Below are 25,064 nucleotides of genomic sequence, written 5' to 3' on the forward strand. Positions count from 1 at the left end.
ATTCATGCATCTGCCTGGTTCAAACTCTGTAGGATCAAGGTCACGTGGCTGAGAAAGGCAGAGGGAAAAGTAGAAATGAAGAAAATGTCATGGCCGCATCCTGATGAGAGTGGGTGCTCTGTTTTATGGCTAGATGGCTTTCTCCCATCATTACCTTTGTTGAGCCAGTCCAATTACTCAGAGGACTGAGAAGGGGCCGCAGGACAGTGAGGCATGTGGCTTCCTTGCACTTAACCATGACATCTGCGGATATCTGCATATTTATATAGCTTATGGAAAATTGCAAGAAATTCCTGGGCCTCACTTGGGAAAACTGCAAGAATTTCCATTGAAGGGGATGATCATATAGCAACTAAGTTTGAGTAGCTTTCTGTTCTTGAGCCGTCTGTGGCTGGTTGATGGTTTTCCCTATGCAACGAATGCTTTTGCACTGAGCAGAAAACACCCTTGAAGAAGTCAGCAATAAGTAAGGATTGCAAATACAGTATTTGTTCTTTTTGGGAAAGCTACCAATCTTGATGATGGTAATCACAGGGCTCCTTTTCTAACTTAGAATCACAGTTGTGGCTGCCAAATGAAACAAATTGGCATGTGATGGTCGGAACTTAAAAACCCATCAATTACATACACTCCTCTGTCTGCAGTTACCTTTGCGCTGAGGACAGTCTGATTACTTTTGTTGTTAGTTCCGCTTGCCTGTTGTACATTTTATGTGTAAAGCCATTATTATTTTTAAAATCCTTCTTTCTGCAGCCAAAGTCAAAATAGGAGAAAATTCTGTTCTTTACATTATGAATCATCTGCCAAAGTTCAAGCATTAGAAGTTGTGTCTTAGAGTTTTTTATGCCAACTCATAGCTAATTACACAAGCTTAAATAAAAATGTCATTTGCGCTAGTTTAGTTACCTTGTTCCAAGCTCCATGCCTGCATTTAGTTAAAATGTAAAATTCCTTGTTCCAGTGTCCAGATGATGCAATATAAGGGTTGTAAAACAAGGAGATTAGCTGGTTTTGGGTAACTGCCTTGTAAGAGACTTGTATTCCAGGATCTGTTCCCTTTATGCATGGGCAGAAGATGCACCAATGCCCGAGGTGCTTAAAAGTTGTGGTCCTAAATTCTCTGACCTTCCTGAGAAGTGCCAGCCTCTTGGCACAGAAAAATGACTACTTTTTTTTTTCAGTTTCAGAATTCATATTTTGAGCTTTTACCAGCAAACAGCTTATTTAAACCATTTAAAACATCAAAGGAGGTGTTTCTTGGCTTGGGTACATCTTTAATTTAAAGCAGATTTATTAAAGGCCGAAACAGAATAATACTGCAAAAGGATTAGCTGTGGTTACTTGATTTCTGAGCAAACAGACGAATTCTGCTTTCTTTGTATGGCTGTCTTTCACAGTGAGTCCATTTGCTGAGCAATGAACAAGGCCTGGGGTTTGGTTTTTCCTTTTTTAAAATTTTTTCGTTGTTTCTATTGTCTTCCTTAGGAATCAGAAGCATTGCTGAAAGCTTTAACTTCAAAGCTTAAGCCAGCTTACTCTTCATTGGTTGCTATGCTCAAAAATACATTCGGAAAGCTTCTTTGCTAGTAACTGCCAAATGTTTTGTTTCAGCACTTTTTAGCATTGGGGCTTTCAGTTTGGCTTTTGTTTTGATTTATTCTTCACAAAATAAAAATTTTGCTAAGTCAATTAAAAAATAGGTTGGCATTCTTAGCACTGAAATCTTGCTGCTATTCTGAAAGCAGCCAGAGCAGTGGTACTGAGCAGAGTGCTGTTTATTTTGTATTAGTACTTAAACTTCAGGTCTGCTCTGTCTGTAAACAACAGACAAAAACTGTCTCTGAGATCTGAAAGTTTACTTGATGCTGTACGTTTTGTACATCAGTACCAAGGAATGAACACTGCTAGGGCCATATCATGGTCAGCGAGACTTGGGCAAACCTGTTGTGAATTAGTTAATCTGATAGATTTGATGGGAAAGGAATGGAATAACTCTGTTCTGGAGAAGAGGATTGACCTCCTGGAATTTCTTATCAGTGATGTTATTTGGGAGCAGAAGAACCCAGACTGACCTTCACCTTTTCACATGGAAAGACAAAGTTTGGCTAGAAGAGGATGACATACCATTTGAAAACCAAGCATGCATGCTGTAAAAGCTCACATTTCCACTTTTACAGAGGCACTTCAGGCCTTGGTCATATGTTTGGCATATGACTGGTAGCACAGGTAAACTACCGAGTTTGGTAATAAGGAAGTATACACTTTACCTGCTCACTGCACCACTGAGTTGTCAAGCAAGCCAGGGTGGTCTTTTGGTATATCTGTATCCTTTTTTCACCCCACCATTTTTTACTCATTCTAGAAACAAAAACACAGTGAGTTGTAGGAAATAATTGCTAGCTAAGGATGTATGAGCTCAGAAGCCCAGAGTACAGCACCTAGCCTGACCCTTGTTCTCTTCTCTCAGTTTCTCCTGGAAGCTCCCCAGAGCCTTGTCCATGTGGGCTCTGAGATGTTTCCAGATACTTCCTCCTGCTCCTCAATAATTTTATAACACAGGCCCTGGGAAGCACAAAACTTTATGAGCATGATATGCTAGTTTAAGTGTTACTGTTATTTGTGGCAAGGTTGCTAGAGAAGGAATAGGCAGCAGAGAACAAATTCAATAGACTAATTCACCAGTGTTTCAAGAGGTGAAGCAGGTGTAGTAGCAACTTTTCTTCCAACTTTCATTTGTAAAAATAAATACATCAGAGAGAGGGTTAAACTGTACTTCTGAACTGTTCTCAGCCTGTATAGCCATAGCAGTCAGAATCTTGTCCCTAATAACATACTGCCGGATGCATCAGACACCTTAAAGGAACTGCAAATACAGTACTAGATACAGGAGCCTCACCTGATGCCAATACCCAGTTCCTTGCTTTAGGCTCCCTATGTGCTACAGTTCTCCTACAGAAGGCATATGACTTTGCAGTTACGATGAGGAGCATTCACTGAGAGATTTTTGAGATGCTAAAATATTGCCATCATACCACTTGCATAAAAGCCTGAAGGGAACATGCCTACCCTTTATAGTGGTCACCAGATGCTGTTTTTTTGCCCAGGTATAGACAGATGGATATGAGAATGACTGAGTAGATGGAACTGTCATCTGAAATCTAGATTGATACAGTTGCATGGCATAGCTAAATTGCTCTGTTTAAAATGTCATTGCCTGGGCGGAAACCCTGTGCTTGGGGATCTGAATGTCTTGCCTTGCATTCCCTCTGCCATATGTAGGTAGTTGTTTAGCTGGTAACTGGAGTATCTGTATGTGCATAGAGCCACAGATCGTTACCTCTTGATTATGTTCACATTATGTGATGTGTCGTCTCCATGAGAGAAATTAAATTGCCTTTAGTAATTTGAAGCAAGTAAAAATGACAAATCATCGTTCTCATGTGATCAGTAAATGGCTACAGAACGGGAATGCATCTCAATTACATGGCAAGTACATTTCAAGCAGCATCGATCGTTCTGAATCTCCAGTTGTTTTCCTGTGATTTTCTTTACTTTTAAACTAAGATGGCTTTGGTCTATTAAAAAAAAATTAAGTAGCTTCTTTCCACTTTGAATAACACTATTAGCTGTGACTCTCGGCTCATAATTATGAAGAGTTAGAATAGAGAATGATTTCACAGAAACAAAAGCAATATAATATATATAGAAATGAAAGAAAACAAATGCAGTAGGAAAGTGATTTTTAAAGTCCACATTTTGTGATGTGGCAGACTAGTGTACTGAAAAGCAAAAACTCCCATGTGCAACTAGAAAAAGGTGATCATTAGTGAGCTATCATGCAAATCCTGCAGGAAGAAAAAGGAGTAGACTTTTAGCAACAGGAAATGCTTTTGTATCTGAATATAGAATACGGGCTATAATATTTTAAAATAAGCCAGCATTGCTGCCTACATTTGCATTTGGATTCTGATCCTGCAAATATTCCTGACTAGAGAATTAGCATCTCCAAAGACAGTTCCTAGCAGTAATTACCAGGCATAGCACATGATTACACCACACAATGAAGCATCCTGCAGAGATCCCCAAGTTAGTGCCAACCTGTGGCAGGGAGCTCCTGTGTGCGGGAGGAGGCTGAGGTGCAGACCTGCCTCTCTGGCTGGGCTGCCTGTGAGCCGGAGCTGCCCCGTGGGGATGGGTGGCTGCACCATCTCCTCGACACCTCAACTCCTGCATTCATCCACAAGGAATCAGCTAGCACAGCCCAGAGGGTGGGCATGACCCTGGCACTCGAAAATGATCTGTAGAGTCACCAAAATCAAACCGCAGGCTGAAGCCCAGATTTCAGTCTAAGGATGTGACTCTGCTGGGGAGAAGACAAGTGTGTGCCCACCTTGTAGTAGCCATAACTGACAGAGGAGAGCAGGGTAGTTTGCAGATAAAACACAGGCTGATACTTTGTGTTAAATCTCAGGGAGAAGGAGGGATGGGTGTCTTTATTTTGACTCTGCCATTCATAGTGACAGAAGTGCTTTGTCTTCATTTGCCTTTTAACTTGTCTTGGTCTCTTCAGCCAGGTAAAGAAAAGTTAAAATCAGCATTGCACAAATGTTTCCACTTATGAATTGACTGTTCTGTGTCAAGTTCCAGCCCTGCTTGGCCCCTGCTGTTCCAATAAGCACCTGAATTTCTTACAAGATAATAAACCAACTAAGATACGCCCCCTCGCCCCACCTTGGCCTAGGTGTTTCCAGAACTGGCATCTAAATTGCTTGTAAAAACAAATTTAATTTCTATATGACATGCTAGATTTTGGTGTCTAGAACTATTTTCTTGTTTGTTCACAAAATGGCAACCATTTGTTTTCATTGTTACATTGCATTAATAAATGGTCCCTTGAATGTCCTCCACCTCCTGTATCCAGTGCTGTGACCTTATACGCCATATCATCTAGCTGATGCAATTAACTGCATTTTTCAAAAATTCCTGCTTCACATTGACCTGATTTCCAGCTGTTTCTCAGGGCAATTTGTTATGTATTAAAACAGAATTTTGTCCTGCAGTGGTCTGTCCAGAAGTCCCCAAATTAGCTGATTTTGTTCTGTCCGTAAGGGCAGTTTGTAGAAGCGCAAGTACATGATAATTTCCTTGGTTTGCAGCCCTGCCATTCGAACAGTGAAATGGTTCAACATGCCTACAAGCAGTTGCCCTACTAACTCTTCAGCTATCGGTCAGCTTGGGAAATGGCGCTTTTTTTTTTTTTTTTTTTTTTAAGTCTGTGGTTCTTTCTTCTGTGGTAGTTTTAACCAGCAGGGTAACATTTAAATGCAAAGCTTTTGGCTGCTTTGAGTCCAGGTACAAATATCAAAGATCAACCAAGTAGTCCTTTAGAAAGAAATTAATGGCAGAACACTTAGGAATAAAGCTGAGTTTGCCTCCATATCCTGATGCAGTGTGGTCGGATACTTTGCTCCAGTGTCACTGCTTTAGCTGTGCCATTACCCTGGGTTTCCACAGTACTGGGGAGTGTTTCCAGCTGCTGTCCTGAGAGCCCCCAGTTGGCGTGCCTGCCCCATGGCTCTGCCCTGCTCCTTTCCTCCTCCTCCTTCTCCTGGCTATGGTATGTAGGACTTGCACCCCACAGTCACAGACTCTCTTTTAAGGATCTGTCACGCACGAATTTGAAAGCAAGGAAGAGGCATGAACTCTTCTTAGGAGCAGCGCTGACTGTCTACTGACTCTCCTTACATAGGCAGTCAGGCTCTTTGTTTTCTAGAATAACTCTTTGACTTCATCTGATGGAAACAAGGAGCCCCTTCCACTCTGCTCCTACTGAGAAGTTGAAACCTATTTTTAGAGAGGTGTGCACAGTTCTAGTTATAGTGAGGGGCCAGAAAATATGCAATTAATGCCATCCTGAATTGCATGATAGCTGTCTCTTGCAACTCAGCTCACTCTTTTCTGAAGCCCAGGCCAGGGACCGATTGTCTCTTCCTGGAAGATGAACCTTCTGTCTTTCCAGTTGCTCTGGAGTTGGTAGTCAGTTGTTTAAACTTATGCTGTAAGAGTCAAGGCCATGTAACTTACTGATTGCATATGGCTGGGACCTAACAGAAAAAAGCATGTGAAAAATTTAAAAAAAAAAAAAAGAAAAGGTGTTGTTACATTTTAAAATCTTAAAATTGACAAGCTTAATTTTCGGGACCTAAGCCATGTGCTTGGAGCACCTGCGGTTGGCAATATTAATGATATGACCTTGTGACTTAAAGCATGGTATTTAAAGATTGCCCAGCTCTCATGCTTTCCCTTCACTCCGTGGTTAATTTTACCCTGAAGGCAACGTCCTGCAGCTCTCCCTCGTTAGAGCTGCAGGATCGCAGAGGGCAGAGCTGTGGAGTATAGAGCAATTTGCAGTCCTCAGAGCTTGGCTGCATGAGACCTTTTGGCATTCCTGCATTCAGCTGCGTAAATCTGTTCAGCCTATTTAATATCAGTGCCTTGGAACCTGGGTCTCTTTCTTCTTGACCCCACACCTGGAAGCTGTTCTCTTTTTCTAGCAGATGATGAACCACTAGCCTGTCAGCTAAGCGTGCAGTGAGAGACTTTCTCAAATACTTGTTGTTTAGCTGAGATATGATAAAGTCCTTCATGTCATTTCTTGCAGAAATGGAAAGTTCTGAGCCAATCAGCTATAACATCTGCTTCAAGGCTACAACTAGCACACATTTTAAAAATGGCTTAATATGTATTTACACAACAGATTGTTTGTGTTAATTAGAGCTTATTCCACCACTGGTATGCATGCATAACTCCTATTAATATCATCAGCAGCCATGTATTCTCGTAAGGAGAACAGAGCTCCTAATTAGAACTCCAAGATATCTTTGTACAGCTTTTATTGGAAAGGTGAAGTGCTGTATGTTTGCCTGGTAGCTATTCTAATAGAAAACAAATTGGGTTTGGTTGTTTTTCCAGCCTCCCCTTTATTTTTATTGCAGTGACATGAGCCAGTCCCACCCAGGAGCAGAGCATGTGCAGAGCCCTGCTGTACGGAGCCTCCCCTTCAAGCAGAAGGAACAGCAAGTGTGTGCCCAGAGAAATGAGATGACTACACTACCTAGCAAAAATGCTAGTCTGGCCACAGAATAGCCACTTTCATCAACAGAAAGTCTACCCAGGTGGTCAGTCCTGGGGACAGAGCTTGGTCTGTATTTTCAGTGCCCACTCTGAGGCACGGAGCTCTGTTGCCTTGTCCCAGTGCAGCCCCTCTCCTTTTCTAGAGCCCAGGGCAGGGGGCCTGGGCAAGGCTCTGGTTTGCAGAGCAGCAAAGAGACAGCAGAACTGCGTGGCAGGGAGGAGAAGTGCTAAGGGACCACACGACCCTGTCACATACCCCAAAACTTCAGACTCATGTCAGGACTTCGCATTAGTGTCTGACTTTTCACAAACATGAATTCATGCGGTTGACTTTGCTGTCTCCCAGCTGCCCAGCTGGACAGTTTTTTTCAGGATTTTACAGAGCCTAAAAAGTTTGCAGAATTCCATTAAAACTTTTTAATGTACGTGTTCAGCAGGATGCAATGGGAGTCCACCATATGACATTTCTTTTGGGATTTGAAGAAAAGATACTGAACCTTTTTTGTTATTGTGCCAAGTTTAAAAAAAAAAAAAGTCGTCGTCTCTTGGACTGAGGGTGTTCCAAATATAGCAATTTTTTTTCCATCTGATGAAAACTGGAAACTGGAGGCTTATAAAGAAAATACTGATAAGAGTCCTAGCTAAGGAAGCACTGGCAGGCACTGCTCTAAAGCATGTAAACAAACAACCCCTCTCAAATGGGTATCTGAATTCCAATGGATTCTAATTATCTGCTAAGACAGATAGGTAAGAAAAACTACTGATATAAAGAAAATCTGGACTAAAATATATATATGCTGTAATTTCAGAAAGTTTTAGCTTCTGACAGTGGCAGGTACTGAGTAAAAGATAAGGTAGAAAATAATGAGCTTCTGTTATTTGTATCTGAAGTTTAGAAGAGACATATTGTGAGTGAACAAAAGATGCACCATAAAACAAACACTGCCTTGAAATAATTCTCAGTGGAAATGTAAAAAGCTGCAGGGTGCTAAAGAAGATGCAGTGTATTCCAGGCGAGAGCACTGTTCAACAACAGAGTTTTAGAGCCACTGCTATTAGTAAGATGTAATATTTCAGGTTTTTAACATATATTTTAATTAGTATACTATAAAATTTAACCTCCTATTCCAGTCTTCAGTCTTTTGAGAAAGAGACTTCATGGCAGTTTATCTCCATCATGTGTATTGTCTGCTAATTCCTACATACTCCCACCAACAAAAATATGCTTCTTTCCTTTTTAATTCACATTTTAATTAATGACAGAAGGAATAAAAGTTTGGAAACTAACCTTTTCTCCTTTGACAACATAGCTACAATAAATTTTAAATTATAGATTTCATATTACAAATTTTATGCCTTAAGACCAAATCAGGGTCTCAGAGAGCCTCCCCTCTGCTGAACCCTGGATAAAGTGTGCTCTCTCCTCATCCCCTTCCCTGGTGATTGTCACCGAGGCTGTGAGATCGCCCGGGATCCTGAGCCTGTGCGACCTGCTCCAGTTGTCGGTCCTCTCTATGGCCTTACACATAGGACCAATGTTAGGCACATAGTATGTCTCAGGCCATCTGGGGCACCCGCAGCAAATTCTCAGCTACATCTGCATTCCCAATGACAGGTGCTGTCAGGGCTAGGATCCGACAGTATTTACCCTATATATCGTAATTGGAATCACAATGAAGAAATGCACAGCTATGTCATGATTGAGTGAGCTGCCAGTCTTCATCCCAGCATGAGTAGTTAATGCATCAAATATTGTCAGTGTGCACTAAGTCTGTCTCTGCTGTTGGGAGCATTTATTGTTGCAGTGTCCCTGTCTGCTCTCCTCCTCTGGCAGGGGAGTATTAGCTGATCTCAGCAGTGACCGGCTGGGTATCTGCTGGTGGAAGGAGCAGCTTCCTAGGCTGCTGTCTCACCTGCAGCTGACTGGCTGCCAGAGGGAGTTTCAGCTCGGCAGAAGGGCGCAGAGGTGCACATCACTCGATGCCAGCCAGGAGGCAGCTCATCTGGCTGCTCCATACCGATGCTCCTGATGGCCAGCAGCCACCTATGTGCCGGAGCGCTGCTGTCCCCTGTTTCACCCCACTGCTGCTTTACTTGGCTGCATTTTGAGCAAATATGTGAGTTCCTTGTGTTAGGATACAAAGCTCTTCAAGGCATTAACATGGTCTGGAGGCTGTACTAAGCTGGCCACGTAGACATTCATTAGTCAAATATACACCCTTGTGTAAAAGATGACAGTAACTTACTTCGCAATATTACTTATGTGCAGCTTAGATCAAAATCTGGCTGCCAAAAGATGGAAGCCGGTATAAAGACAGAGATACGCTGTCTTATTACATCATTAAAAAAATATCTAGATTCTACTCTAGCAGGGACTACAGGCTGGAGACTGACAGAGAAGAATAAAATAGCTGGGAATAAATTTTATGTAGCTATTTTCTTTCTCCCTCAAATGTGAATGCTTATGCAAAACACATTGCTGTAGATTCACTGACAATGAAGAGGGAATCATTATACGAGTAGCGGGTTCTCAGGGGAACACTTTAGCCAAAACACACTCTGCAATAATTTCCCACATCTTAGTTGAATAAATTAATTTATGAATTTTCCATGAATATGTTCAACCGTTTCTCCCCTCATATATTTTATTGCTCTCCATATACATTTAGCAACAAATAACAGAGCTGCTTTTCCATTTGCAGTAAAATAGTTTAGAGATGTTTATGTGGGCCTTGGGGTTCATAGTAAACACATGCAGTTCAAACACCAGGGAGGTAGCAGAGAAACATGAATCTTGGCAGGACCCAGGGAGCTCTGCTAGGAGAGAAGCTCAGCGGAGAGTCAAGGCATATCCAGTCATAGCAGCAGTGAGGTGGGTCCCCTGAAATCAGAGGGACCAGCCGCAATCTGTGGGACTGCTCCTATTAAGTCCTGTGTAGAATCACTGCAAGGAGCTTCATGGCACACGCCTGCAAAAGTTGTAATGTCCCTTTGATGTGAGAGACTGACAGGTTGTATCATTCCCTCATTTAATATGTTTTGTCCTCTACTGTGTATCTTTTTATTTTCGTGTGAGAAGGAGGTGAAGGTGGCAAAAGGAAAGAGGGCATTTGGGGTTTCTCCACAAAAATAGAAATGCAGTGTCCATGGTCTGGAGAAAGCCAACAGGCTCCTTCTAGACTGTAGATCCAGTGGCAGAGTACTCCGAAAACTTCATTATTACTCCACAAGACATCTTCTGTGGCTACTCTGCCTCTGAATATCACTTGGTTTGGCTTAGGCAATGTCATTAAATCAAAAGTTGAGCTACTCATGTAGGTTGTTACAGGGAGTAAGCACACCATCACATCAAAGTATGATATCTCCATGTTTTTCTTAATATACAGGAATGTAACATACAGTGATTAGGTGTTGAAGAATAATTGGTATTATCCTAATTTAATATTTAAAATGATGGAGTTCTTTCATCTTCCTCCCCCAAAACTGAGCTGCCACCCCCGTTCTGCATGTATAGAAACTAACATCCCAAACAAGTATGGTGGGAACATAATGTGGTTAGTCATAGGTGTAAATTTACTCACATGTGACTGCACCATTGTGATCTTCGAGTTTAGCTCTCCTTCTTGCCCTGCACACTCAGGTGATAGAGATAGCCCTTTTTAAGCAGTTTCTTTTTGTTTATGTTGAGCTTTTTGGTTGTCATTTTTATCAATCATAAGGAAAGCTGAGGAAAAACTTGCCTTGAGTTTTCCAAGTGTTAAGCTCTTTCTTTCTTAACTGTACATAATAACAGTCTTGAAATGGGCCTTACCATCTTAAAGGTGGTATTTGAAGTATAATTACTAATGCTTAGATACATAATTTACATTTATTATGCATAATAAAATATGTAACTAATTGATGTTCTGTAAGGGATTAAATTATCGACTCAAGCTGCAGGAAGATTTATGCCTGTGTTCTCAATAACATGTTGGCTATCAGAATACACTGCAGAAAGAGTTGTTGCCTTCAGGACTGTGAGTTCAGAGAGTGTTCTCCTTTCTTCTGTTCTCCTCTCCTTCTAATGTGCTTACTCTTGTGTTTGTGTTCTGTCCAAACAGCATAGATTAAGCAAGTCTAATTACGAAGCAAAGAGATGAAAAATAACTACTTATATTCCTTTCAGTCTTGAAAGAAAATAGTGTAAAGTGCAAGCTAAGCTTGCACATGTTTGTGTGTGGCCATGCATTTTCTAAATCGGAAGGGCAGAACATCACACAGAGCATGCAACCACCAGGGTGCACTGAAGTTCAGAATGGCCGGGAGATAACGTCAACAGAATAGGATGGAGGCACAGGATAATGGTCTCCTGCTGCTAGATTAAAGCCTGGGCAAAGATGAGCCCTTTTAGCAAAAACAAACAGCGGCAAAGCCAAGATATTTGCAGTAATTTCAAAGCAGGAGGCATTTATCTTGTAACAACATCCTGTTCTGTTCTCTTGGCTTCCACTGTACCAAAATAACAGAAGATGATGCTGTGATTTCCCTCGGTGGCTGTTGCTATATGAGCTCCAGTTGCCCACTGCATCCTCACTGGGCAACACCGTGGTCTTGTGCTGTGTGTCCTTTGGCCTTCAAAAAAGCTGCACGTTTCAAAACACGTTGTGTCACACTGTCTAAGCATGCTACCCTACTTTTAAATGAAAAAGAATTAATCTATAGTAAAAGTCAAATTTATCAAAGGGGTTTTACAGCCCAACACTTCCAATTTCCCCTGGCAGGAGGGAGTCTCTGCAGGGAGGAGCGCCAGGCTCAGCGCTGCAGGCAAAACTCCCCTTTGCGTTAAAAGCCCTCAGACTCTGATCTGGTAAAATCAGTGCTTGAGGAAGACAAAAAATGGGATTGAATTCAGTTCATTAGGTATCAAGCCAAAAAGAACGCCTCGCACATTTTTGTTCCTGCTTCTGTGTGCTGTTTTCTTTTACTCCATTTCATCAGTACATTAGCCCAGTCTCCAGCAACCGCACTGCTGGGCGCAGTCTGGGGAAAATATCCGTGGGGCAGTAACTGCAGAGAGGACAACTGCACAGGCACAACGTTCGTAGAGGAAAGTCAGCACTAAAATACATGTAATGCAAACAGCAAAGGCTATGAATAGTCAGTATGTTATAAATCAGGGCTTTTTAACTAGCATACTTTTGCAATATTAATTCTCCTGAGTTTTCTCATTCATCCAATACTGCACACGTCCTGCTATCCTAAATGGTTTGAATGTGGTGATTGTCAAGAGGTGCTGTAAATCCCATCTGCTGAGGTTTTAGGGAAGGGAAAGGAACAAGTAACAATATGCAGATATAGGGACTGTACTGTACTGCTCGTAGTTTAATCTTCACTCTTCAGTTTTACAATTTTCTTGTATTTCTGGAGTTGATTGCATGATGAATGGCTGTTTTTACGGATGGTACCATAAAGGCAATTTCTAGTTATTGGTAGGAGTCATTTACAATTTCCTCCTTGTTGAGAGACACTGACATGTTGTAGGACCAGTCTCATCAACTGACGAGCTGATTTCTTTCAGTTCTCACTATTGTGAGGATTGGTGTCTCTTCATGGATGTTGTTCAGACCAAGCCCGTTGTTTGCAGTGGAAGGTGAGAGCTCCTAGCTCCTCAAAAGACCAAACTAATAAATCAGTAGTGGTAACAGGTAATACTGAGGTTTGTATTTTCTTCCCAGTTTTGCCACTAATCTCTTAGGTGACCTGGAAGAAATTGTTTCAACTTTCTGTGCTGCAGATTCCATATATTTAAGCAGGGAACAATAGCAACACTTTATGAGGCACATTTAGAAGTGCCGTGCAAAACTCTGCATAAGAAGTAGCTATTATTGTTGTTATCTGTAATAATAAAAACAATGGCATTTTCAATAGAGACCGAAGTTTTGCAATCTGTCCAATGCCATTACTGCTAAATGCAATTTCTCATTTAATCCACAGCTGCTGCTTTTATATCTTGTCCTAATTCAAAACGTATTCTTGCCTTTTTTATGATTCTAGTGCAAGTTGGAGTTTCACGCGTGTACTTCTGGCAAAGCCATCACAGCTCGATGCGAAGGGCCCTGCCCCTGTCTTCCAGGACCTGAAAGTTCAAAACATAAGACAGAGAAGACTGGTGAGTTGAGCTGTTAATGGAGTTATAGCAGATTAATTAGTTCCTGCTATGTTCTTAGAAAAATGTAAGAAAGACATTTCTTAACTAGTAGATTTTATGTGTAACGCTTTCTGAGAAAAAGCTAAGGTACAACTAATCCTTTTCTAAACACGTAGTGCTTTCCAACATCTTAACTGCTGCAAAACTAACACCCACTTGATAGAGTCTCATAGGAAAACTGAGTTCTGGCTAATGATTCTCATTTTTGAGTGAAAATATTTTGAATGAAAATACTGAATCATCATAAGAGAAGATAGAAAAGAAAAAAATACTACTTGATGGTTCATTTCTTCATAAGTAAAAAAAAAGAATCAGTAGCCTGTGTGTTAACCAAAAAGTCATTTAAAGTCAGACATATATATTGAATGGGATCTGAATTATCATTTTTATCTTTATTGTTATGAACTTTATCATTAGAAGTCAAATAAATACATATGCGTGTCTGTATTCATACATGAAACTGTTTCAACTACAAACTCATTGCCAGTAATGTTCCATAAAACTGAAGGTTGAAGTCCCATCACAAATGGCCTTTTTCCCTGCCAGCTCTCCGGTGAGTTCTCTCTTTAGGTCTGTAAGCCCAGTGAGCTAATTCACTCCCCCGGGTCTTTTCCAAGGAAGTAGGCACAAGCTGTCTCAGAGTGACCTCATCCAAAGGGAATTAGTTCTTGCAAAAGAGACTGACTAAAAGCAAAGGTCCAGCAGCCAGGCAAGTGCCACAGCCAGGTTCTGTCTAAGAGCTTCCACCCTGCTATGGGGAAAGCCCTTTGGAAGGGAAAAGAGTTGTTGCTTGTGGCTGTGATTTCTTGATATGAATGCAGATGTGCTGGTGGCAAAGTGAATACTATCTTGTTTTTAAGTACAGTGTTGTCTCTGCTCTCTTAGGAGGAGTGTGAAGAGGGTTAACTCCCTGACAGCTGCTGGGCCCCTGTCTGTATTAGTAGCTCACAAAGCCAAAGCGGTGACTTACACAGGGTTTGCTCTGTCGTGTTAAGCAGCAAAATGTATTTATTTGCCTTGTGCACCACATGGAGCATAAAAAAGATGAAGCTTTGACAACGGTCTATTTGACCCAAAATATTTGAGGACTTCTCTTCACTCCTCCACACTATGGACATGTTCCAACAGTAGCAGACACAGAAACAGGAAAAAAAAGTTTAGACAACACTTCCTTGGGTTAGTTCAGGCCCTGTCACTTCAGCTGAAAACACTGCAGAGCCTGCTGGTGGTGGTCCACACACTGTAGCCTCTAGGACAGTACCAGTTTTCACATGAAGCCTCCATCTGCTTTCTAGAACAAGCAGTGATTCTTGAAAATTCAGGTTTATTCCATTTTTTGCAAATCACAGACGTTTTTCTGCATAGCTGTCAAACTTAGATGAAGTATTTTAGATGGCAAGTTTCTGAAATCAAGATATAACTGTAATATTGCTTTATGTGGCTTGAATCTTTTGTTTACAGAATACCTGCTGATAAATTGCCATATTCATATTTGCTATTTCTTATAGTCAGGCACAAATATATACTTTTCTTCTCATAAGCTGCTCACTGTATGCCCTCTTTGTTGCCCTTATCAGAAAGAGTATCAGATTAATAAATCTTCAGTGACATTTTAAGCTTACAATTTCATTCACACAAGGGAAAAAAGGTTCTAATAACCCTTATCTTGATAAATGCAATTTGACGGGGTATATGTATTCTGAAACCCAGGCTTTTGTTTTGCTTGACTCCAAACTTTAACTCCAGCCAACAAAGCATTAATTTAATGGATTGGGTGATCTGTGGAGCAGCTTTCCTGAAGGCTTTTTCAAGAGGCCAAACTTGAGCTAACAGTACTCCTGCCATTGCCCTGGTGACAAGGGTATTAAATGCCTCAATTCTGCCATCTTCAGTGTGGCATAAGGAGAGTGCTCTGCCCCCTTGGAGGAGCACAGTCACCTGGTAAAAAAGGGAAATCATTGGCAGGTGTGTATGGAAACATTTGAAACACTGAAGACACTAGTCATCTCCTGCATCAAGTGTATGCGAAGAAACTGCTCATGAGCCTGATTGTAGTGTCATAAGCAAGACACTTGTACAGGCATGGCAGTGATTGTGTGTGTGCATGTATATGTGAAAAAATAATAGCAGTATAATATTTTGCTTTATCACTGTCTGTTTCTCTTTGGGGTTAGGTGCTGAAATCTCATGTTTGCCAGAATTTGGCCCTCGATGGTCTGATGAGGTTTTTGGGGCATGGCCACGGTACGGGCAGCGCCTGCTGCTGTGCGTTTGCCTGTGCCTGTCTAAGCAATATCCAGCTCCTCGGGGCAAAAAGATCCTGCTCCAGGGGTAATCAGATAAGTATGGTATATCCATGGGATTCATAAATGACAGCATCATTTGAATTAAAGTTTTTACAGTGCTTTTTAGCAACAGTTTCTGTATCAGCATGTTTTGGGGAAACAGGCTAAAAAGCAGCTTCCCTCCTAAACTCTCATGAGCTCCAGAAATAAGCCAGTAGCAAGTCCACTGATGGCAGCGTGGTGCCGGTCACAGCACTTGGCTTTTCGTTTTAGATACTGGCTTTGCTCTCCTGCAACCAATCAATTTGTGGATCTTCCCTGACATTCAGCAAGCAAAATAGCAGCAGCTTCTGGCCTCATGTTTACAAATGTAGGGAACCAACCACTCTGTTAGGGAGCAAACCTCCATGGACTTCATTAGAGAAATGCCCACAAAAGGATTTGATATTGAGTCTCAAATAATCAATAGCAAAGGGGCTTTATAACTTGAGTTATCATAAATTTTCTTCTGGATCTTTGGACGTGCCAGTAATGTGTCAGGTAAAGACATTCTCTAACTTACCTCCTCGGTCTCCTTTCTTCAGACATTGTCTCTTCAGCTGATCCCCTGAGTGTAATGCAGCCTCGAACTGAATACTTCAGGGTTTGTCAGTCTTTTAACAAAGAGCTCCCAGGAGTTTCCATGAGAAAACATGAGTAAATTCTATATACCGGTATAAATTTTACCCAGGTGCAATTTTAGCAGCATCTGAAGAGGGATTTGGTACTGTGTATGTCTGCCTGTTACAGCCTGGAAGCCAGCCAGCCTTCCTCAGGTTATGGGAGAATTACAAATTCTAATTGCTGACCACAAAGTATTTCCATAGCACTGCCTTTCATAAGATTACCTTATTTGCTTAGCAAGTAGTGTCACCTGGCTTTGGAGAAATAAGCCCTGAATAGTAACTAAGGTGACATGTGTGAGATGTACAAGGCAATCACACAGCAGAGCGTGGCAGTCCCCTGAAGCCCGGTCGTGGCAGCGCTTGAGTGATCTCCCCTTCATCAAATCTCCAGACAAATCAGTCTGGAGCTTCTGACTAGCATTTTGGTTACTTGGTACCTTAGTGTTTTCTCTAGTCTTCACACAAATTTGTTTTCTTTTCCTCATATAGTACTATAGTATCATTAATATTGCTGAATTGGTATAAAAATCAGTAGTTTGATTTCTCATATAAAAATTCATATAGAAGAATTGCGTAGACAGTTGGGACTCTGTTTCTGCTCCTTATTTAGTTGCCAGGTTTGTGAAATCCATTCGAATGCAGCATAATCATAAGTAGAAAATGATAGAGAGCTAAACCTTATGCCCCGTACAGACGTGTCAGTGGAAAAATACTAAGGAGAATTACAGTGCAAATGCTTCCAGCAAAATGGAAATGCAGCTCTTAGAGCTACTGCATAAACTTTTTTATGCCTATTATACAACAAGGTTAAATGTATGTGGTTGCCAACTTCCGATTTGAAGACAGTTTGCATTAATCTTTACACACTCATTCAATCATATTCAAATATTATTCCATAATAAATTACTTTCAGAAATTAAAAATGTAAAGGAACATTTAATTTCCAGAGTACTGTAATTCTAAATGTCATGACCTTTTTTTATACGCTTATGAATGAAATTGGCAGCAGCATCAAAGAAAAGCAATCTAAGTGTATGTGCTCAGAAGTGACAATTGACTGCAGCGTCTGAGTCGTATTCCTTCCTCCTCCCTGGGCTCCTTCGAAAACGTCTCTGCTCGGAGGATGAAAATCAAGACTAATAATCATGTTAAAAATTGGAATTCTTTTTGTAGTGCTAACTGGTACTATGGAGACTTTAATAAAATAACACAACTGCTAGCAAAAGAAAACTACACCAGAATGATTATCTTTAATGGCAAATAACAACAACATAATCTTTCTACCATAAAGTTGATCTTTGAAGAGATGGCAGGATCATGTTCTTCATTTTCTTAAATGGAATTTTGAGTCAGAGTCTGAGAGGTAGAAAACAGGACTCTGTGAGGGTACCAATGGAAGATTTTGGAAAAGATGACAAGCCCTAATGCTTTTCCTCTTTTCTTTTTGAGGCCCATTTAGATTCTTTTGGTTTATCAAAACACTTGATATGCTTCATTATTCACAGCAGTATCCCAGCTTTACAATATGCTTCCATGATAGCCACTGATTTTCAACCCAGCTACCCAGAGACAAAGGTTGAGCTGTAATCTGCCCTGACGTTAGTTGCCCTTTCAGAGCATATGTGCCCTTTTATCTAATAAATGAATAAGGCTATAATTTCAACAAAAGAAAAGGACTGGTAACTGACTCTTAGTGGCACCTACGTGACAGAAGTTATTGAAGACAAGAGTCCTGTCTGCTGGTGGTTTTCAGGTACCTCTTTCCAAAAGCTCTGCAATATTAAGTAGAGTTCTCATCAAGCATCACTTATTTTGACACTAGCTGGAGCTTTTAAAACCCCTTAATAAGCAAAGGACTTGAGACAAGAAACAACCAGTTTTAGTTCCTCAGAACCTACTGACAAGGGAAGAGATTTTCGCTTGAATGTGCAGTTCATTCTATCAAAAAGACAACATTGTGCAATGATTGGGGAATCTCTTGGCAAATGTGAATTCGCAGTTGCAATAATGTGGTTCTGTTGGCTGCCCCCATATCTGTGTGACTCCTGTTTGTTACATGTGTTAGCGGTGTAGTAGCTCAGGCAGGATGGTAAATGTTTACCAGCTTGTCAGGGCTTTTTCTGACCGTACCCTCTTTTTGTGTTTTCTAAGAAGCTGAGTGCTATACTCCCAACATACTAGTCTTCATTTGTTGCCATCAGGGTTGCAGAGCCACTGGAGCATGAACAGATGCAGTAATTCAAAGTGGATTTATCCCTATCTGTGCATTGTGTCTTTTTGACCTTGCAGAAATGCCCAAGGCAACTTCCAAGAAAATGCTATTATCTTGATAAGGGAAAAGTAAGGTCAATAGGCAAAAGAAAATATATTCAACTATACTCAGTGTTGTTTAAATTTCTAAAGGGAACCAAGAGGACATTTTTAAATTACAGCAATAGGTCTTGGCAAGCTCGATCAAGAATGTACCTTGTTTAGGGTATAGTTTAAGATATGAATTGTAGCATTTACCTACCAGCCCTATTGGGTGTGATGGATGAGAAGGTCTAATGTTCCATTCCTTTATAAAAAGAGCACTTAGTGCATGAAGTTCATTCGGAGAAATCACAGTCTTGTTTCCCAAATGAGTTGTATCGCTTCTTGTGCCTGAATGGCTGACAACTAAAAGAATTTAAAGTCTTGGAACTAAGTCTTATCTTTGAAATCCACTTTCAGCAAATATTTCAGTTTCAAATTGCTATTCACAAGTTTTCATGACTGCAAAGTACATAATTTTAAAGTTTATGAAGATGAAGTATGAGTCATGAACATGGTTGAATTTAAATTGGCTCCTGGGTTTGATTTGCCAGGAAATTTTTCTTTTTGTGGCCTTAGCTTTGACAAAAGACTTCTTCTGACACTGAATTTCCAGATAGATTTTTAAGTGACCTATTTGAGTCTCAAACGCTGGGAATGGTAAAACAAAAACATTCTAAAATTAAGATTACCAAGAGTTTCAAAGTTTTAGTATATCTCATTGAAACTAGGAGGGGTTTTTTTTTCCTGTTTTGCAGAGGAGAAATTATGTTTGTTCAAACCAAAGAGTAACTTTCAGTGCAGGGCAGAGATAAGGATGTGGAACACAGTGATGCGTGTTCCAGACACTGACATGCTCCTTCTCTGGACTTCATCAGTAAACAGTAGGATTATTAACTCTAAACTATGCAGGATCTGGTATTTTTGCTCCAAAATCTTCTGTATGAATACTGCAATTCAGTCTTTTAATTTGTTACATGATGAAATGACCTTACTCAAGTAAATCTGAGTTACACAGTATCTGTAAATAATAATTATAATTATTACTATTATTATTACTATTATTTTGCCTGCAAGCTTTCATACAAGGAGATCAGTCTTTCCTATTGCTTTCCCGAAGGCATGAAAGATTAACTGTTTTCATTTCTGCTAGATATTGTCTGTGAGTAGTGAAGTGGCTGCACCCAATTAATATTTGATTAAAAGAAAGTGAGAAGCAGGCAAGAACAGATACCTTTGCTTTTCATGGATGGCTATTACCATCACCAACTCCTCTCAGAAGCAAAAGCAAATAGCACCAAGACTGAGGCAGCAAAATCAAGTTCTTGCCAGGGTCAGAAGAAAGAGCAAAGTAATGATGGCTGGGGATGTTTCGTTCTGCTGCTTGACCTCGCACGCATCTTCCTTTTGTGCACCAGAGAAAAGCAGGACCTTATGAGGGAAAGGCTGCACATTCTAGATATACATATTTCATGGGAAAACTTGTATTTTTGTAGGAGTGTTATGTTAAATGGAATGTGCAATCTGAGAGCCAAATGAATAAAATATTCATGTGCTGAAAAGGAATAGAGCGAAAAAGCTAATAATGTGAATGAGAACATACTAATTGATTGATATACAAATACTAGTTTTTCCTGATACTTTTTTATATTTCTACACCACATCACTCTGATATCTTCTCCTGTGTCTGTGAAGGAGCTGTGTTTTATCAAGACTTGTATGCAGAGCTAGCCTTGGAGTAGCTCATGAAGGATCCATTAAATGCAAGTCCTTTTACTGTAGCTGAGAAAGATGGTGATGCCATTACAAGAGGTTTGATTGGAAGGCCACTGGGCCCAAAACTTTGCCCAAGCAAGTGGTGTGATTGTGTGGTCAATACTTAACCACATCCACAAACTAGAGGATTTCTTAGCAATGATTAGTGTTCGTAACTCACTACCTGAGTAGAAAGTCCTCCATGTGCTTACTACATACAAGGCTCTTTCTGGTCCGTTTTGAAAATCTGATCATCCTGAAGCATTTATAACAGAGCAATAGGTGTTGCTGAATGGGAAACACTAAAACTGCTGCTACTTATATCACTCTGAAATTACATCACTTACATTCCCAGCAAATCATACATCTTCTTTGCATTGATTTCTAGGCTAGCTACATATAGTGAGGTGATCAATAGTAGTTACTGCTCCTCTTCAAATTCAGTGAAACATCTTTAATCAGTGTAATTTAACCTCAAAAATATCCACAATTTTTGTAATGACTTTGCTGTATTGCAGAAGTGAGGTGGAAGGAATTTCCATGGCATACAATTAACAAGTCATCATGCAGAACGGTTTCAGGTACTGCAAAACCCTTGCAGATAAATCACTTGCAGAATCTTCTAGGTTTTTGTTAGCAAATTAGGACAGATCTTGGAAGGCCTTATGATAAGTAGCTATCACACTTTAAAAGTATGGTACTTCTCCAAAGAGGGCAAGGAGGTATCTTGAATCATGTAGATTCACTCAGAAGCCAGATTATTTTGTAAAGCAACAAGAACGTAGAAGGAAAAGGCACAGTATGACCTTGTACACAAAGTATTGCCCCATTCTGTCTCAAAATCAGCTGATATATCTACTTCAAGATGGAAAGATCGCCAGCTTTCATAGGGATTGCATGCATCAGGATTCACTGTGAAGACCTCATGTAATGGTCTTCCCTCTCAGTTTACGCGGCTTCTAATATTCCTTTTTTTGAGGAAATGTTAAAGCTTGGTATCTACATTCCAAAGTTAGCAAAAAACTATTGGAAAAAAACAAAGTAAAGAATGCAGAATGTAGCCAACAATAAACAAAAGACATTAGTCATGCCAGGAAGAGAAATGGGAGAAAGGTACTACACATAGTTAGATTTAAAGCAGACACAAAACTATCATTTTGAACCTATGCATTTTTCTAGGTCCTAGTAAATAATTCTCAATAATTTTTTTAGAAGCTGCGCTTTTTCCTATAGTGATAGTTGAAAATATGCATTTCTTGGCCGTTTTCATTGTTTGAAATTCAAAAAAAGTAAATTACTTAGTTATCAATTCAAAAACCAATTTGTGCTGTGAGTTGAGTCTTGTCACTGCGAACACTTGTACTCAGGAGTTACTGCTTGCGTAAGTAGGTCCATTGTCTTTGGTGAATGAGGTAATTGATTACATTTAAGGATATCAATATTTATAAGACAAGGCCTTTAGCTATTTATAGAATTCACGTGGTATTTTTCCTGTTCACAACTACAACTGAGTGTGACAACACATAATGTGAATTGTAAACTTTTGACAAAATTGACAAAAAATTCTAAATTTTTTTTTCAGAAATATGCGAGCATCAAATTTTAGGATGTAGGTGTGAACAGTCATAATGGTATAGTTCAATGGCTCAAACCTTCACAAAGAAAGAATATAAAGAGATTGCAAATGTCATATCAAAAATCACTTTCCAGTTTGAGCAAATACTATTGGATTTTTCACCACCATTCATTCTGCACATACTGAGGTTTTGAATTATATGTGCAAAGTATTTATACAACAGAAATGAAATGCATATTTTCAGACTGCTGCGTTTTCCATCATAGCTGTGTTGTACAGGAGAATTGCCTGCCCAAAAAGCTTTGTTAGGCTTGAAGAGTAAATTAGGTTTGAACCTCTGATACTTGAATGGTTTTTTTACCAGATAGTATAAATTAAAATATCTTTTGTACTTTCAGCAGTTATACACAGAAAGCACTCGGGTGTATATATGAAGCCTGCTTTGACGTGAACTTGAAAAGAAGAAAGAATTGTCCCCTGTAGAAGTTGTTTTGCATTTTGGTCTGGCTCTAAGGTTTTGGAACTCAGCACAGAAGCAATGATCATACCAGATCCCAGACAGATAACAAGTTAGGGACGATAACATCCATTGACTAGCTGTCACTTCTTCGGCATGATCTTCCTTGGATTTGATCAAATTACAGCAGGCTCCAAAATGTAACAGACAACTTCTGCTTTAGAGGCAAAAATGACAGAAAGGAGGAAAAGGCAGCACTAGAAGCAGCATACTGTTCACTTCGCTTCTCTCAGGTACTTGCTGAAACGATGTTGGCTGTAGTAGCAACATCACTGTCAGCAGGATTTGCATGCATTTAGTAAATGCATCTCTTTAGCAAGGTACATGCAGATAGAATAACGTTGAGCCAGAATTCCTGTCATAATTTTTTGAGGTTGAACCAGGACATGAGACACAATTCTTCTTCATCGCTAAATAAAGACTAATCCCAGACGGCAGCGGGAGACAGGAACTGCATAAAAATAACAGAGTCTTGGTGTAATTATATTAAAAACAGTAGGATTTTTTAAAATCCTCTTGAAATCTTGTGAAAGAAAACTTTTAAGGCTGTGCTGCTTCTCTGGCAGCTGTCTGTAGCTAAGGCAAGCGCTTATGTTTTCATAAGCATTTATAGCTGTACCGTTGCCCCAGGCTGATCAGTGGATATGGGTTTCACCCCTTGCCCAGGAGTTGTCACCACCTAAAATGGAAATATTATAAACAAATTGATAACCAGTAGCTGTGGATTGCTTACTTCCACATCAGATTCCCTACAGAGGCTCCAGAGTTGCAGCAGGCAAGGTCTGTCCCAGTGTGGGGCACGCACAAAGCTGCGGAGGAATAAGTTAGGCCAGTGTGGGAGGTGGCTCCTTGCAGGGACATCCACAGCAACACGGGGTGGCTGGTGAGCCCAAAGCCCAGCAGTCACACAGCTGGTGTGAGCTAGAGAGGAACTGATGGTTCAGTGTGGACAACCCTCTTCCAGGCACCCGACTCGGCAAACCCAAATCTAAAGTGGGCACAGGTCCCAAGGGCAGTATAGGCATAACCTGTGTCACTGACCCTGCAAATAACTTCCCCCTTTGACATGCAAAGGATACAAATGCCACCACGGTGTATAAACCCACAAAAACCAATAACGGTGTACTTAGCTCGATGGTAATCCGTTTCATAAACAGTTGTTAAACAAAATGTTAAAATGGCTATCAATTTTTTTTTTTTTTTACCATAAAGGTTAGAAAATGACAGACATAGTAAACACTTAGTGCCAGCAAGTAACAATAATTTTCAGAAAAAAAGTAATTTGACTTTGGATTGCCAACAGAAAACTATTGAAGTGGCACACTGTGTTAATAGAAACACTGTCTAGGAACAGCAGGTGTTTGTGCGCTGATAATGATAATTAGAGCACTAAAATCTCTCTCATCATAAACAAAAACAAATAAATAAGACTGGTTTCATACAGGTTTTTCTCATGGATGTTGATTTTTGCATTTGGGGGAATATTTCCCTAACATTTAATACAAGAAAAAGTTTGTAAAATCTCAAGTAACCTGATTGATAGTGAAATAAATTAGTGCTTATCACTGCAGTGTTAAGCTAAAACATCCCTAATGTGAGGAAAAAAAGCCCAAACCTTTTCAATAAAATACAGGAGAAAATAAGACTTTTGACATTTCAAATACATCTTTTTCTGGTTGTTTGTTTGTTTGGGTTTTTTGTTTTGTTTTGTTTTGTTTTTCCTTTGGTATCTTAAGGATTAAATTCCATCTTTGGTTGCTCCAGTGTAAATCTGGAATAGTTCCATCAACAATGTTGAGCTAGTTCACTTTGGTGAAGTTATTCTGAGTCTGTAATGGTATAAATGAATATAGACTAGAGACTAATTGATCGTTCCAGAGAGTTTGTTACTTTCTATGCACTTCTCAGCATTGTGTCAAATTAGTTCTGATTTTTTCTGTTTCTAATTCCCTGTTTATTAGTGCAGAAGAAGGGAGATGGTATTTGAGATATCACCACCTCATTCCAAACATATATGCTTACATATTTTACAGCTTCCACTGTCCCAACAGGGACATCTCTAGATTCATCTTCCTCTGAAGAATTGCATTTTTTTGTAATTCAGTTTAACGAACTGTATGTAAATCAAAAATAATGTTATCTGCTTCCTGTAAAGCAGACATCTCTCCTTAGAGATGGACTAGAATGAGCATCAGTATCTGCATTTGTGAGTTATTAAAATTAGAGCTATTTGGCTCAAGTCCATCTCTATCAGTTGAGAGTCCACCATCCACAGAGAAAACACTTCCTAAAATATAACACAACAACACAAAAAATACATGTCAATTTTAGAAAAGCTTCCAGGCAACCAGCATGGAATCTTTCTGTCCCAAGTGTTAAAACATACGTGTAGCTGTTCAGTTAATTTTTCAGATACAGGCTCAAACTCTGAAAAACTGCAGCTTAACCTTCCCTGCAGGTGTCCAGCCTCTCTGGAGATCTCCTTGGGAATAGCTTGGACAGTCAGATCTGTATTTGGAACTGAATTACTAAGCCTTCGTCTTGTACAAGCATTCAGACATGCCTTTATAATATTTCTAATTCATAGTAACATAGAAAGTGGCTAAGCTTGTGTCCAAGCAATCTGTTTACTGTATGACGATTCTCCAACTTA

The 25,064-nt window shown here is 40.0% G+C and overlaps 1 protein-coding gene across 2 annotated transcripts in view; it reads left to right on the forward strand.

Moving 5' to 3' along the window:
• The window catches only part of SPOCK1 (SPARC (osteonectin), cwcv and kazal like domains proteoglycan 1), a 330,703-nt gene that overhangs the window by 250,945 nt on the left and 54,694 nt on the right, over positions 1–25,064 (forward strand). For both annotated transcript variants that reach the window (XM_087754039.1, XM_087754040.1), the window contains exon 6: positions 13,168–13,282. In XM_087754039.1, the coding sequence (XP_087610165.1) occupies positions 13,168–13,282 (115 nt within the window). The remainder of the gene's footprint in view (positions 1–13,167; positions 13,283–25,064) is intronic.

The sequence above is a fragment of the Nipponia nippon genome, unplaced genomic scaffold, assembly GCF_047370975.1.
Source record: "Nipponia nippon isolate SJK-2023a ecotype South Korea unplaced genomic scaffold, ASM4737097v1 scaffold_17, whole genome shotgun sequence".
In the NCBI taxonomy this organism is placed as follows: Eukaryota; Metazoa; Chordata; class Aves; order Pelecaniformes; family Threskiornithidae; genus Nipponia; species Nipponia nippon.